The sequence below is a fragment of the Macaca nemestrina genome, chromosome 1 (assembly GCF_043159975.1).
Source record: "Macaca nemestrina isolate mMacNem1 chromosome 1, mMacNem.hap1, whole genome shotgun sequence".
NCBI classification, from domain to species: Eukaryota; Metazoa; Chordata; class Mammalia; order Primates; family Cercopithecidae; genus Macaca; species Macaca nemestrina.
Genome location: NC_092125.1, coordinates 193,375,113 through 193,389,913, shown reverse-complemented (window position 1 = coordinate 193,389,913; position 14,801 = coordinate 193,375,113). Strand labels below are relative to the sequence as shown.

Genomic DNA, 14,801 nt, shown 5'->3' with positions numbered 1-14,801 from the left:
GAGCGGCTCCCGGGGAGGACGCTGGGAACGATGCTCCGGGGAGGACGCTGGGAACTATGCTCCGGCCAGCCGCTGCGCAGGCGCACTGGGCCCCGGCTGCCCGCCGCGGCGCTACGAGGGAGCGTGGCGGCGCAGTGCCGGGACCTGGCCGCAACGGGGGGAAAGCGGGACGTGCCGGCCCAGCGGGGAGAGGGTGAGCGGGTGGCTGTCCCGAGCTTGGGGAGCTGGGCGAGCCGGGAAGCGCGAGTTCCGCCCGCGGCCACCCTGTCGCGCGCGGTGCTCTCCGCAGCCCCGGAGTCGTGCTTAGACAAAGGCTGGGAGGGCAGGGCCGGGCGGGTCCCGCTCTGAGGGGAAGACTTAGCCTCTCATTCGGGGAGGAGGAGACGGGGTCTAGCGGTTTCGCGGTTTGCTACAGCCGACTAGGGAAAGAGCTGGGATTCCAAATCCCCGGCTACTTTACACATAATTACTGCCCCAAACAAATAATTGTATTGTATTCATCTCTTTGTGCTTCCTGACACCTGCGCGGTGCTTTGAACTTTGTGGGCTGTGTCTGCTCACCGCCTCCGTGTATCGTTTGGAAACATTTTACAGTGATCCATATACGTTCTAGCGTTCCGCCCTATGACTGAGCCTCCTTGGTCCTTTGCTGATGCTAATGTCTTCTGGGCATCTGCAGGGGCTGCTGAGAGTAAATACTTGGCGCCTCCAGCTGCTGGCCGAGGAGACAGATGGAGCTCAAGTTGGGAGATGCGCCCTGAGAGCTGATGACAGACACAAGTCCAGATCTCGGATTTTGATACTGTATGTTCTCTGGGTTGATACTGTTGATACTGTACTTCTCTGAGGTGTAGGAGTCGGCGATTAAAGGAGATCGGTACAATTGGGAAGCCTCCTGTCAGAGGTTCCAGCAATTTCCTCGTCAGAGGTGGACAAGCCCTATGGGCTAAGACAGAGGGTCCTCAGAAAGGAGTGCAGACGCCGTCATGCTGCAGCAGCTCCTGATCACCCTGCCCACCGAGGCCAGCATGTGGGTGAAGTTGCATCATCCAAAGAAGGTCACGGAGGGGGTGGCCCTGTGGGAGGATGTGACTAAAATGTTTAAAGGAGAAGGTGAGAATAAACTGATGGGTGGGAGGGAGGAAAAGCAGTCCCCTCTAGTGTGAGACGGAATGAGTCACTTGAGTGGAAGCATCTCTTAGATGAATGGGTGGAAGGTTTCTGGAGTTCTTGATTGTGGCTCCTAGTCTGGGATTTTCCTAAATAGTAGTGGTCAGTTCAGCCTAGGACCAGTATTTCAGTGTCATGGTTATGTATATTATTTATTTTTATCTTTCCCATGGCCATGTGGGGCAGGATGGACTTAACCTGATTTTTCTTATTCTAACAGTGGGGAAATGTAAATCAAATGGGAGGCCTGCCGAGGGTCACACAGGAACTTAGTGGCTAGGTCAGAAGGAGAAGCAGCAGGGGAAGTACCAAGTAGGCCTGGAGTAACTTGTGCTAGAAAGCAAGGAAGAGCTTAAAGACTAATGGATATGTGTCAAAAGAGGCCAGGTTTAAGGGTCTGTCACTCGACAGATTTGGGAAAGCTGAAGTATCCAAACTGATGGTAACACCTTGAATAAGTAAAATTCCACATGATCACCTTGACACTTAAAATAGAGAAAGATGGGGGGAATTTCATTTGCAAACATTGGAGGTAATTAATACACTGATTCCTTACTTTGAAAAATAGGTTATTATGGGAATGAATGATGCATTTCCCTTGCCTTTTAGATCCTCTTCAGCTGGGGAGGGAAAGCTTTTTACAGAAAATGCCTGCCAATAATAAAGGTAGAAAGAGGCCAGGTGTGCTGGCTCATGCCTGTAATCCCAGCAATTTGGGAGGCCAAGGCAGGCAGATTGCTTGAGACCAGGAATTTGAGGCCAAGAGTTTGAGACCAGCCTGGCCAACATGACAAAACCCTATCTTTACTAAAAATACAAATATTAACTGGGCGTGGTGGCGCATGCCTGTAATCCCAGCTACTCCAGAGGCTGAGGCACGAGAATCGCTTGAACCAGGAAAGCGGAGGTTTCAGTGAACTGAGATGGCGCCACTGCACTCCAGGCTGGGTGATAGAGCAAGACCTTGTCTTGGAAATAAATAAATAGATAAATAAATAAATGTAGAAAGAATGATAGACTCTTTTACCATAAATAAAATAATTGAAAGGTTAATGAGGAACAGATACTTACATATCAAAGTATTATTCCCTCAAATTACTTCCTAAATGGCAAAGAATGAACAGAATTTTCCAATGGTGAGGTGTGGTGGTCACAGTTTTAACCAAATGTCTCAGTAATGGCATAGCCGGGCATTTTATACTTTCCAGATACTGTAATATAAAGCACCTGGTACTACCTACAAGGTATTCCTACCAAAAATGTTTAACGTGATCCTAAATTAAATTTAAAGACTGAACTGCTGGTTTACAGAAAATACAGAGGATGGAGAAATAAGATAAACCCCACCTTGAGGATACAGTCAGACTGTTCTTGTATCTTAAAAAGACAACGTCATGAAGAAAGGGAAAGTACTTATTCTAGAGTAAAAGAGACTAGAAGTAACCACTTTGAATGTGTGAGCCTTAATTAACTCCTGGTTTGGAAAAAATCCAGAATAAAAGTTGAGGAAACAGTTGAGGAAATGTGAATATGGACTGAATATTTAGATGATACTATGGAATTATTGTTAATTTTCATAGATGTAATAAATGGTATTGTGGTTATACAAGAGAAGATCCTTATTTGAAATCTTTAGGGATAAAGTATTATAATGCAGACAACTTTGAAATGCTTCAGAAAAAATGTAGATCGGTAAAGCAAATACGGTAAATATTAACAATTGTTGAATCTAGATGTGGATGTATGGATGTTCAATAGTCGTGATAAAAAGTTGGAGTAAAATACAAAGTTATTCATGTGCCTTAATTCCTAGTGCTTTTTTTTTTTTTTTTTTTGAGATAGAGTCTCACTCTGTCACCCAAGCTGGAGTCCAATGGCGCGATCTTGGTTTACTGAAACCTCCGCCTCCCGGGTTCAAGTGATTCTCATGCCTCAGCCTCCCCAGTAGCTGGTATTACAGGTGTGCACCATGATACCCAGCTAAATTTTTTGTATTTTTAGTAGAGATGGGGTTTCACCATGTTGGCCAGGCTGGTCTTGAACTCCTGATCTCAAGTGATCTGCCCACCTCGCCCGGCCTCTAGTGCATTTTTTTTTTTTTTTTTTGAGACAAAGTCCTGCCTGCTCTGTCACCCAGGCTGGGGTGCAGTGGCGAGATCTTGCTCACTGCAACCTCCGCCTCCCCAGTTCAAGTGATTCTCCTGCCTCAGCCTCCCGAGTAGCTGGGATTACAGGCGCCCGCCACCACACCCAGCTAATTTTTGTATTTTTAGTAGAGATGGGGTTATACTATCTTGGCCAGGCTGGTCATGAACTCCTGACCTCGTGATCCACTCACCTCAGCCTCCCAAAGTGCTGGGATTACAGGCGTGAGCCACTGCGGCCGGCCTGTAGTGCATATTTTTAATACCTCAAATTCTGCCAAAATTACTTAAATTCTAGAAAGCTGGCAGTGTGTTATGTGTAGCACTTTAGCAGATGGAAAAAAATGAGCAAGATACAGTTTCCATCCATACCCTCATTAATACTCAATTGAGAGAGATAATTATACAAATAAAGTAAAAAGCAGCCAGAGATAGATACTAGAACAGATATAAAAACCAAGCTTTTGGGAAGCATAGGAGAGAATAAACTTTCTTCTCATTAAGGGTGTCTGGGAAAACTTTACTTGAACTGGGCCTGAAGGATATCTCAGTTTTTCAGCAAATAGGATTTGGGTGGGGTACTATCCAGCTGTGTTCAAAGAATGGTACTAGGATTGTGTGGGTAGGTGTGTCCAGTGAATGAAGGATAATGTTTAGAGAAGATAATACTTAGAGAAGCCATGGACTGGTTGTGGAGGATCTTGAAATCTATGTTGATTAGCTGGGCATAGTGACACATGCCTGTAATCCCAGCTACTCGGGAGGCTGAGGCACAAGAATCTCTTGAACCTGGGAGGTGGAAGTTGCAGTGAGCCGAGATTATGCCACTGCCCTCCAGCCTGGGTGACAGAGCAAGACTCTGTCTCAAAATAATAATAATAATAATTTTAAAATAACAAGAAATCTATATTGAAGTGTTTGCATTTTTCTTTCTTGTCAGTGGGGAAACCTTTGAGGATTTTTGAACAAAAGATTGGCCTGAGAGATCTCTAAGACCATTGGGAAATATTAATGGTGAAAGCAGCTTACAGCATGTCCTCCTTATTAAGGAGGCCCTTGAGTCGCTCTAAATGTCCCTCTTTGTGAACGTTTTTGGGGAGAAGCCACACTGAATGGGTCTGTAGGCAGTTTCTCTGGGTGATTTGGGGAGATGCAAACCTCATGGCTCTTTTCCTTCCCCAGCTCTGCTGTCTCAGGATGCTGATGAGACCCAGGGAGACAGTTTAGACAGTAGAGTGGCCCTTGGACCCCTGACAGCAGAATCCCAGGTGGGTTGGAGTTTCTGGTCACTTTCTTGACATTGTTTCTCAGATTTTAAGAACACTGGAATTTGATTTTCTTTGACTCAACTTCCTGGATTGGCCTTTCTTTTTTTTCTTTTTTTTTTTGAGACGGACAGTGGTGCGATCTCGGCTAACTGCAAGCTCTGCCTCCCAGGTTCACGCCATTCTTCTGCCTCAGCCTCCCGAGTAGCTGGGACTACCGGTGCCTGCCACCATGCCTGGCTAATTTTTTGTATTTTTAGTAGAGACGGGGTTTCACCGTGTTAGCCAGGATGGTCTCAATCTCCTGACCTCGTGATCCACCCACCTCAGCCTCCCAAAGTGCTGGGATTACAGGCGTGAACCACGGCGCCCGGTTGATTGGCTTTTCTTAGCCTGTTCTTCCTTAGAAAACCAGGCCACATCAGTTGATTTCACAGGTAATTTCCCCACCAGTAGTAACTTTCCACAGGAAACCTCTTTTTTTGCCAACCTCTAGCCATTTATCCAACAAATATATTGTGCTGAGGCCGCATGTGTGTGAGAGAGAGAAAGAGACAGAGAGGAGAAGAAGTATGTAATGTAGTCCTTGCCCATGAAATTCACGTATCATCTGGGAGAAAGACAAACATGAGTCATTTTAAGTAACATTTAAAAGTCAACAGAATCCGTTTCTGATATTCTTGGAGATGTGTACACTTCATTGATGACCTTTAAGTGAGGATTTTTGGTCAAGTCCTAGAGCAGAACTGTAACTGAAAAAAGAAATGATTTTCTTTTCAGATTTCAGCTTTCCGAGAGGATACTGGCAGGTCATGAAGAGCATGAGCTAAATAGGCTAAGCAGAAAAGGAGGGAAGACTTCTAAGAGCAGTTTAACAGTGTGCCGTGTGTCCTAAAGGAAGTAATCAGAAAACTGATAGCACTGGCGAAACTCTGCACTACCAAACCCCAGAGGCATAGGGAAACTCAAGAAAATTAGAGAGTAGTCTGAGAAATAGAAGAGGGTATTATTAGAGAACAGAAGAGTTTTAAAGTGGAGTGATCTTGGCTCCCAAAATCACATGGTTTAATCATGTGTTTAAATCACAGGGTTTAATCCTATGTCTTTAACTTTTCTCAAATTCAGCTTTCTCATAGGTTAAATGTGGATGCTAACATCAGCCTAATAGGCCTGAAATGCATTTCAGAATTATTTACAATATAAAAAGCATTAAAATATTCTCTATACTTAGGGGATTTGTTGTTATTTCAGCCTTCCAGCATCTGAATTCTCTTAGCTTTTGGGAGGTTTTTTTTTAATTATTATACTTGAAGTTCTGGGATACATGTGCAGAATGTGCAAGTTTGTTACATAGGTATACACGTGCCATGCTGGTTTGCTGCACCCATCAACCCGTCATCTACATTAGGTATTTCTGCTAATGCTATCCCTCCCCTAGCCACCCACCCGCTGACAGGCCCCAGTGTGTGATGTTCACCTCCCTGTGTCCATGTGATCTCACTGTTCAACTCCCACTTATGAGTGAGAACATGTGGTGTTTTGTTTTCTGTTCCTGTGTTAGTTTGCTGAGAATGATGGTTTCTAGCTTCATCCATGTCCCTGCAAAGGACATGAACTCATCATTTTTTATGGCTGCATAGTATTCCATGGTGTATATGTGCCACATTTTCTTTATCCAGTCTATCATTGATGGGCATTTGGGTTGGTTCCAAAGTTTTGCTATTGTGAACAGTGCTGCAATAAACATATGTGTGCATGTGTCTTTATAGTAGAATTATTTATAATCCTTTGAGTATATACTCAGTAGTGGGACTGCTGGGTCAAATGGTATTGCTGGTTCTAGATCCTTGAGGAATCGCCACACTGTCTTGCACAATTATTGAACTAATTTACACTCCCACCAACAGTGTAACAGCGTTCCTATTTCTCCACATCCTCCCCAGCATCTGCTGTTCCCTGACTTTTTAATGATTGCCGTTCTAACTGGCATGAGATGGTATCTCATTGTGGTTTTGATTTGCATTTCTCTAACGGAGTATTTTTAAAAAATAATTGTCAAATGGTTATTTGTTTTTTGTAGATCATACATAATAGACCCTTATACTTCTTACCCCAGCATGTCTATCTCTGTCCAGATGTCTTCATTATTAGGCAGAATTCATGCTCCCTCCAAAAATGTGCTGTTCTCTCATACTTTTATTATTAACAGAAAAACCTAGGTAAGGTTATTTTACCCATGCTAAAGTATTCTCATTTTAACCAATTCTTTCAGCCCAAGAAAAGTCCCTGTCTTCTCTTGTGGCCTTAGCCCCTTCTGAACTCCCCACTTCCCCAAATACTCCTGAACTTTATTGTCTTTAATCAAAATTACTGTACACTGTACTGTGACCTTCTTTAATATTTCATGAATATTTTCCCTTCAGCCAGATTGTAAGTTGCAGAGGTAGCTTACACGTTTTATGCATTGTTTTATAACCTCCATTTTATGTAATCTATAATCATTATAATAAATTAAATGATTAGCAAGAGAGTATCCAGGAAAACTTGACTAGAATCTCTTAGCTTCTAGACAAGGTCAGAAAAACTTCCTGAAGTCTGGCTGAAAAGGAACGTATTTGATGTTCTAGGAACTATTAACCTTCAAGGACGTATCTGTGGACTTCACTCAGGAGGAGTGGGGGCAGCTGGCCCCTGCTCACCGGAATCTGTACCGGGAGGTGATGCTGGAGAACTATGGGAACCTGGTCTCAGTGGGTAAGGATGGGCTTCTCTTGAAAATAGAATGTACCTATTGGATGAAAACCTTTGTTTCTAAATTAAGTGCTTTGTTTGGGGTTTGGGTTGTATATTAGAGGTTTTCTGTTTCCTTCTGAACACCCAGTCAGGATTGCTATGCTCTTTTCTGCTCTGTTCTTTCTACTCTACTCTGCTTTCTTTAGAAGGCCTGAATACCAAAGAACCATATTTAAATTCTTGGGATGGCTCTGTGATCTCAGCACATACAGTCTTTTCTTCCCCATAAACAGGATATCAGCTTTCCAAACCTGGCGTGATTTCCCAGTTGGAGAAAGGAGAAGAACCATGGCTGATGGAGAGAGAGATTTCAGGAGTACCAACTTCAGGTAAGTGCAAGGCAGGTGGGGCCTTTGTGATGTCAGCCAGAGAATTCCCCTCAAGGCCTTGTCCAAGCTGTGGGGAAGACTGAGGCCCTGAGGATGGTACATTCAAGAAAGTTGATTCTGTTATCTCTATCACCCTTTCCCACACTTGCATCTTCTCATTAGTCTCTCTGGAGTCAGAGGAAAAGAGATGCCTTTCTCATCAGGGTTAACCTTCATCATTTCTTTTGATCTGACTTTCATGATTTTTACCTCTTTCCCAGTATTTTAAACCTTGCTCTGATCATAGTTTCTTTCCCATGTACATTTAGATTTACACAGGTCTCTCCTCGTTAAACACAGTCCACTTCACTGGACTCTCATGTCATTTTACCATCGGTTTCACTTTCAATGATTTCATTTTCAATATTTTTTCTAATCCTTATTCTGTGATCACAGTTTCAATTGTAACTCTCTCATTTTAACTTGTGTAATTTAACTTTTCATGCCAGAAAATGTATGGCTCTTTGAGAAATCAACCACAGAATTCGTTCTTAGCAGATCCAGTGGCTTTTAACAGTCTTCGTTAACATTTAAGTTCAGTAATAATGACAGTATTTACCTGGGTTCTCTGAATGATAGTTGGGTTCTCTGGGAGTCCCACATTAGCTCTGTCTTAGAAATGAGGAAAAGGAGGCTGATTAAGAAATGTATACAGGGCAGTTAGCTACTACTTGGTAGACTCAGTATCTTAATTCTAATCATTCTGACACCACAGTTTGTGTGTTCTTATGGCACTATTTTACATGGCTGCATTAGATTATACATATAGTCCTTGTCACCTTAATATCCTTTCCTCTATCAACTAGTTTAATAATTTTTGTCTCCTCTATTTCTCTTGTTGCTTTTTCAGTGCTTCTCATCAGTGTCTTTTTTAATGCAGATACATGATTTCTGCCTAGGTCAGGATATGAACTTATTCCTTGATCATATACTGATCTGGAGAAATTGGTTTGTTTTTTTTTTCTTTTTTGAGACAGAGTCTTGCTCTGTCACCCAGGCTGGAGTGCTGTGGTACAGTTTTGGCTCACTGCAACCTCCACCTCCTGGGTTCAAGCCATTCTCCTACCTCAGCCTCCCAAGTAGCTGGGATTACAGGTGTGAGTCACTGTGCCCAGCTAATCATTTTTGTATTTTTAGTAGAGACAGGGTTTCACTATGTTGGCCAGGCTGGTCTCAAACTCTTGGCCTCAAGTGATCTGCCTACTTGGCCTCCTAAAGTGCTAGGATTACAGGCATGAGCCACTGCAGTGGGCCCTGGAGAAATTGTTTAGGTCACTGGACAGTTCCTCTTCATCTGGTGATTCAGAAGGATTCTTCTGCCTGTGGCTCCTCTATCCCCCAGGGTTTCCTCATCATCTGCATTTAGACAACATAGAATAAGCGAGGAGTTATAATAGAATAAGCAAAGGAGTTCATCTGGGAGGCTTTTATGGGCCGGTCTAAGGTGGTTCACATCACTTTCACTTTCACTTTCATTCTGGTAACAGGAGAGACCTTCATGACTTCACTCAATCTAATTCAAGGGAGATTGGGAAATATAATCTAGTTGTGTGTCCAAAATCGGGGAGAACAGAGTTTAGGGAATAACCAGCAGTCTCTGCCATGATTTCTGAGGAACCTTTGTCTTTTTTACACTGCTGTTCTATTTCTGTACAAACTCCCACAGATGTTTTGTGATGGTTTCAACTATTCCTTCCATGCCCATATTCTCCTTTTTTCATCTTTGTTTTATATATCCATATGAACCCTATTCTTACATATCTCTGGCATTTACGACATCTCCACATAGAAGCACTGTACTTCACACCCAGTACATCCAAAAACAGAAGCCATCTCATCTAAACAAGTTTCTCATCCTAACCTCCCCTGTTCTTTCAGTCTCTAGAAATCATGATATCATCAAGAACATTAAGCAGGTTTTCGACTCTGTTTTTCCCTGGTTCCCTACAGTTTTTTCCTTAATATTACCTGTTTGATCCGCTTGTACTGTTCATCTGTGTTGAGGCAACACTAAGGCACATTTCCATCATTTTATGCCTGAGTTATTAAACTTTCAAGTTGCATTTGCTGATGTCTTACTTTATTTTTCTGAATCTTCTTGAATGTTACTGCCAAATTTGGCCACTTGAAATACCACATTTATCTTGCTTTTGCCTTTAAAAGAAAAATTAAACATCTCCCTATTCCCTGTAATCAGTAATCTAAACATCTCTGCTTGCTTTTTAAGCTGACTCCAAAATTTATTCAGCTATTTCTGAGCTCTTTTTATGTGTTGTTACTAAAGTGAGGTTAGAAATACTAAGGAATAAGATTTTTTTGTGAACAGGAAGTATTGGTGCTTTAGGTTGGCAGAGCCCAAAATGGATGGATAGGAATAGTAAGGGTAAATATCAGAGAAACTCCTTCATCCAAAAATTTTATGCCAGGTATACTATGAATAAAATATATATTCTCTATCCTTAAAGATTTTACAGAGTAATTAACATTTTATCACAAATTGAGAAGCCATTTTCTACCTCTTATATTGGCAAAAATTATGAAGGTTGATCAAATCCAGTGAGTATGCAGGGAAAGGCACCCATATTTGCTGAGTGTGCACACATCCACAACCCATCAATTTCTCTAGTAAAGCCAATGAAATACTGACAGGAGTATAGAAACATTTATGTATAATGATGTACTATGGTGTAATTTTGTAACAGTGAAAAATTGGAGACAAGTGAAATGTTTTTCAGTAGGGACAAGTCAAATTATGTTATGTCCATGCAGTAGAATGCAATGCAGTTGTAGAAAAAATAAGATAGCCTAGCTAGGTGGTTTACATTGTCTTCTCAGCAACTCAGAAGGCTGAGACAGGAGAATCACTTGAGTTGAGGAGTTGGAGACCAGCCTGAGCAACATAGCATGATCCCATCTCTAAAATATAATAATAATTTAAAAATTTTTTAAATAAAGAATGAGATAAAACTTAATGTACAGATATAAAAAGAGGCCCATAAAGATGTAGACTTAAGGCTGGGCGTGGTGCCAATAACAAAGGTAGAAAGAGGCCAGGCATAATGGCCAACACCTGTAATCGCAGCACTTTGGGAAGCTGAGGCAGGCGGATCACTTGAGGTCAGGAGTTCGAGACCAGCCTGACCAACACAGCAAAACCCCATTTCTACTAAAAGTACAAAAATTAGCAGCCAGGCGTGATGACTCATGCCTGTAATCCCAGCACTTTGGGAGGCCGAGGCAAGCAGATCACAAAGTCAAGAGGTTGAGACCATCCTGGCCAACATGGTGAAACCCCGTCTCTACTAAAAATACATAAATTAGCTGGGTGTGGTGGCGCATGCTTGTAATCCCAGCTACTTGGGAGGCTGAGACAGGAGAATCACTTGAAGCCGGGAGGCAGAGCTTGCAGTGAGCAGAGATCGCGCCACTGCACTCCAGCCTGGCAACAGAGCGGGACTCTGTCTCAAAAAAAAAAAAAAAAAAAAAATTAGCCAGGTGTGGTGGCACATGCTTGTGACCCCAGCTACTCAGGAGGCTGAAGCAGGAGAATTGCTTGAATTTCAGATGCGGAGGTTGCAGTCAAGATCGCACCACTCCACTCCAGCCTGGGTGACACAACGAGACTCTGTCTCAAAAAAAAAGATATAGAGGCCGGGCGTGGTGGCTCAAGCCTGTAATCCCAGCACTCTGGGAGGCTGAGACGGGCGGATCACGAGGTCAGGAGATCGAGACCATCCTGGCTAACATGGTGAAACCCCGTCTCTACTAAAAAATACAAAAAACTAGCTGGGCGAGGTGGCGAGCGCCTGTAGTCCCAGCTACTCGGGAGGCTGACGCAGGAGAATGGCGTAAACCCGGGAGGCGGAGCTTGCAGTGAGCTGAGATCCGGCCACTGCACTCCAGCCTGGGTGACAGAGCGAGACTCCGTCTCAAAAAAAAAAAAAGATACAGAGTTAAAACAGATGTAGATATGTATATGATTTTTTTTTTTGCAGATGTATATTTAAGACCATATATACAAATGCATACATTCACATATACATTTTGGTGGGAAATGCATGAATAGAGACATTTCAGAATCCTCAACCACTGGAGGGAATTTTATCCCAGTTAGGGAGATGCTATCCTTTGTTAAAAGTCAGTGCATTCCTACATTATTCAGTGTTTTATTTAGTGTTTAAAAGTATTTGAGATACCTTTTAAAATACTTTTTTTGTAAATAAAGAAAATTTTGTCATAGAAATATGGGCTTGAGATGATATGATGTTAGAATCCTATCTTCCACCCAGGCATGGTGGCTTACACCTGTAATCCTAGCACTTTGGGAGGCTGAGGCAGGTGGATTGCTTGAGCTCAGGAGTTTGAGACCAGCCTGGGCAATATGGTGAAAACTCCTCTCTACAAAAAATACAAAAACTAGCCAGGTGTGGTTGCATGTGCCTGAAGTTCTAGCTACTTGGGGGACTGAGGTGGGAGGACTGCTTGAGCCTGGTAAGTTGAGGCTGCAGTGAGCCATGATCACGCCACTGCACTCCAGTCTGGGTGACAGAGTGAGAGACCCTGTCAAAAACAATATTCTATCTTCCTTGATCTTATCTTCTGATATTTGCTCTTATTGTCTTATTAGTTTATTTCCTCTTGCACTTCACATGGATGAGCTCCTCCTAATTGCCTAAAGTCATTTTACATACTTTTTTCTTTGAGACAGAGTTTTGCTTTGTTGACTAGGCTGGAGTGCAGTGGTGTGATTACAAGCTGAGATGTGAAGTGATCCTCCCAACTCAGCCTCCCAAGTAGCTAGGACTACAGGCACACACCACCATGCCTGGTTTGTTTGTTTGTTTGCTTGTTTGTTTTTGTAGAGACAGGTCTCTTTATGTTGCCCAGGCTGGTCTTGAACTCCTGGGCTCAAGCGATCCTCCTGTCTCAGCCTCCTAAAGTACTGGGATGATAGGCATGAGCCACTGCACCTGGCCCACCTTACATACTTCTAACAGCTTCTTTTCTCTACTTCACTTGCATTCATATCAGCTCTCAAGGTGGCAGAATCACATTTGAAGACAATCCAAAACTCCTGTACCTAGTAATATATATTTTGTCCTCCCATTCTCACTGTGGCAATTAATTTTTTAAAGTGCAGGGAATATGGGTCATTTTTATTTTTTTATTTCTTTCAGACTTGGAGAGCAAAACAAAAACCAAAGAGTCAGCCTTACAGAATGATATTTCATGGGAAGAATTACATTGTGGCCTAATGATGGAAAGATCTACAAAAGGAAGCACCATGTATTCCACCTTGGGAAGAATCTCCAAATGTAATAAGCTAGAAAGCCAACAAGAGAACCAAAGAATGGGTGAGGGGCAAATCCCCTTGATGTGCAAGAAAACATTCACTCAGGAGACAGGCCAAGAATCTCATAGATTTGAGAAAAGAATTAATGTGAAGTCAGAAGTTATACCAGGACCAATAGGTCTTCCAAGTAAAAGAGATCGTAAATATGACACATCTGGAAAGAGAAGCAGATACAACATAGATTTAGTTAATCATTCAAGGAGTTACACAAAAATGAAAACCTTTGAATGTAATATTTGTGAAAAAATCTTCAAACAGCTTATTCACCTTACTGAACACATGAGAATTCATACCGGGGAGAAACCTTTCAGATGTAAGGAATGTGGAAAAGCCTTTAGCCAAAGTTCATCTCTTATTCCACATCAGAGAATTCATACTGGTGAGAAACCCTATGAATGTAAGGAATGTGGGAAAACCTTCAGACATCCTTCATCACTTACTCAACATGTTAGAATTCATACTGGGGAGAAGCCCTATGAATGTAGGGTATGTGAGAAAGCCTTCAGCCAAAGCATTGGACTGATCCAGCATTTGAGAACTCATGTTAGAGAGAAACCTTTTACCTGCAAAGACTGTGGAAAAACGTTTTTCCAGATTAGACACCTTAGGCAACATGAGATTATTCATACTGGTGTGAAACCCTATATTTGTAATGTATGTAGTAAAACCTTCAGCCATAGCACATACCTAACTCAACACCAGAGAACTCATACTGGAGAAAGACCATATAAATGTAAGGAATGTGGGAAAGCCTTTAGCCAGAGAATACATCTTTCTATCCATCAGAGAGTCCATACTGGAGTAAAACCTTATGAATGCAGTCACTGTGGGAAAGCCTTCAGACATGATTCATCCTTTGCTAAACATCAGAGAATTCATACTGGAGAAAAACCTTATGATTGTAATGAGTGTGGAAAAGCCTTCAGCTGTAGTTCATCCCTTATTAGACACTGCAAAACACATTTCAGAAATACCTTCAGCAACGTTGTATGAAATATACTAAATATACTAAACATCAAAGAATCTATGTTGGAGCAAAAGATTCAAAATCAGTGGTTCCCTGATTTTTTTATTTCCAAAAACACATTAAAAAAAATGGTTTGGCACAATGTTACCAACTATTATTTTTGCCATATTAAAAGCACAACCGGCCGGGCGCGGTGGCTCAAGCCTGTAATCCCAGCACTTTGGGAGGCCGAGGCGGGCGGATCACAAGGTCAGGAGATCGAGACCACAGTGAAACCCAGTCTCTACTAAAAATAAAAAAAAAAAATTAGCTGGGCGCGGTGGCGGGCGCCTGTAGTCCCAGCTACTCAGGAGGCTGAGGCAGGAGAATGGCGGGAACCCGAGAGGCGGAGCTTGCAGTGAGCCGAGATCGCGCCACTGCACTCCAGCCTGGGCAACAGCGTGAGACTCCGTCTCAAAAAAAAAAAAAAAAAAAAAAAAAAAGCACAACCACCTATTATCAGCGTTGTTTCAGAAAAGAAAGGACATTTTAATATTTTAAAATGTAGAAACATTTCCCCCCTCCTTTTTTTTTTTTTTTTTTTTTTTGAGATGGAGTCACTCTGTCACCTGGCCTAGAGTGCAGTGGCTTGATCTTGGCTCATTGCAACCTCCACCTCCTGAGTTCAAGCAATTCTCCTGCCCCAGCCTCCCGAGTAGCTGGGATTACAGGCGCCTGCCACCACACCTGGCTAATTTTTGT

The 14,801-nt window shown here is 42.5% G+C and overlaps 1 protein-coding gene and 1 long non-coding RNA gene across 3 annotated transcripts; one reads left to right on the top strand and one right to left on the bottom strand.

Moving 5' to 3' along the window:
* The first annotated feature begins 114 nt into the window (after positions 1-114).
* Positions 115-14,389, top strand: LOC105494808 (ZFP69 zinc finger protein B). 2 transcript variants are annotated; one of them, XM_011763651.2, is made up of 6 exons: positions 115-193; positions 680-1,113; positions 4,497-4,582; positions 7,207-7,333; positions 7,606-7,701; positions 12,918-14,387. In XM_011763651.2, the coding sequence occupies exons 2-6, from the start codon at positions 987-989 to the stop codon at positions 14,084-14,086; spliced, it is 1,605 nt and encodes a 534-aa protein (XP_011761953.2). In that variant the 5' UTR covers positions 115-193; positions 680-986; the 3' UTR covers positions 14,087-14,387. The 2 variants fall into 2 exon arrangements, with proteins under 2 accessions (XP_011761953.2, XP_070951450.1); XM_071095349.1 differs by lacking the exons at positions 115-193; positions 4,497-4,582 and having other exon boundaries at positions 976-1,113; positions 12,918-14,389.
* Positions 940-7,712, bottom strand: LOC105494807 (uncharacterized). The gene is made up of 3 exons (XR_011622628.1): positions 7,624-7,712; positions 6,691-6,772; positions 940-1,076 (listed from the first exon to the last, which is right to left on the bottom strand). It is a non-coding gene; the product is annotated as an uncharacterized lncRNA (long non-coding RNA).
* Positions 14,390-14,801: the final 412 nt, after the last annotated feature.

Bases quoted from the DNA above. Each gene is read 5' to 3' on its own strand.
- LOC105494808 (XM_011763651.2), top strand. From the start codon at position 987: ATGCTGCAGCAGCTCCTGATCACCCTGCCCACCGAGGCCAGCATGTGG. The intron at 4,583-7,206 runs GTGGGTTGGAGT...TTGATGTTCTAG, and splicing joins CCCTGACAGCAGAATCCCAG to GAACTATTAACCTTCAAGGA. The intron at 7,702-12,917 runs GTAAGTGCAAGG...TATTTCTTTCAG, and splicing joins TTCAGGAGTACCAACTTCAG to ACTTGGAGAGCAAAACAAAA.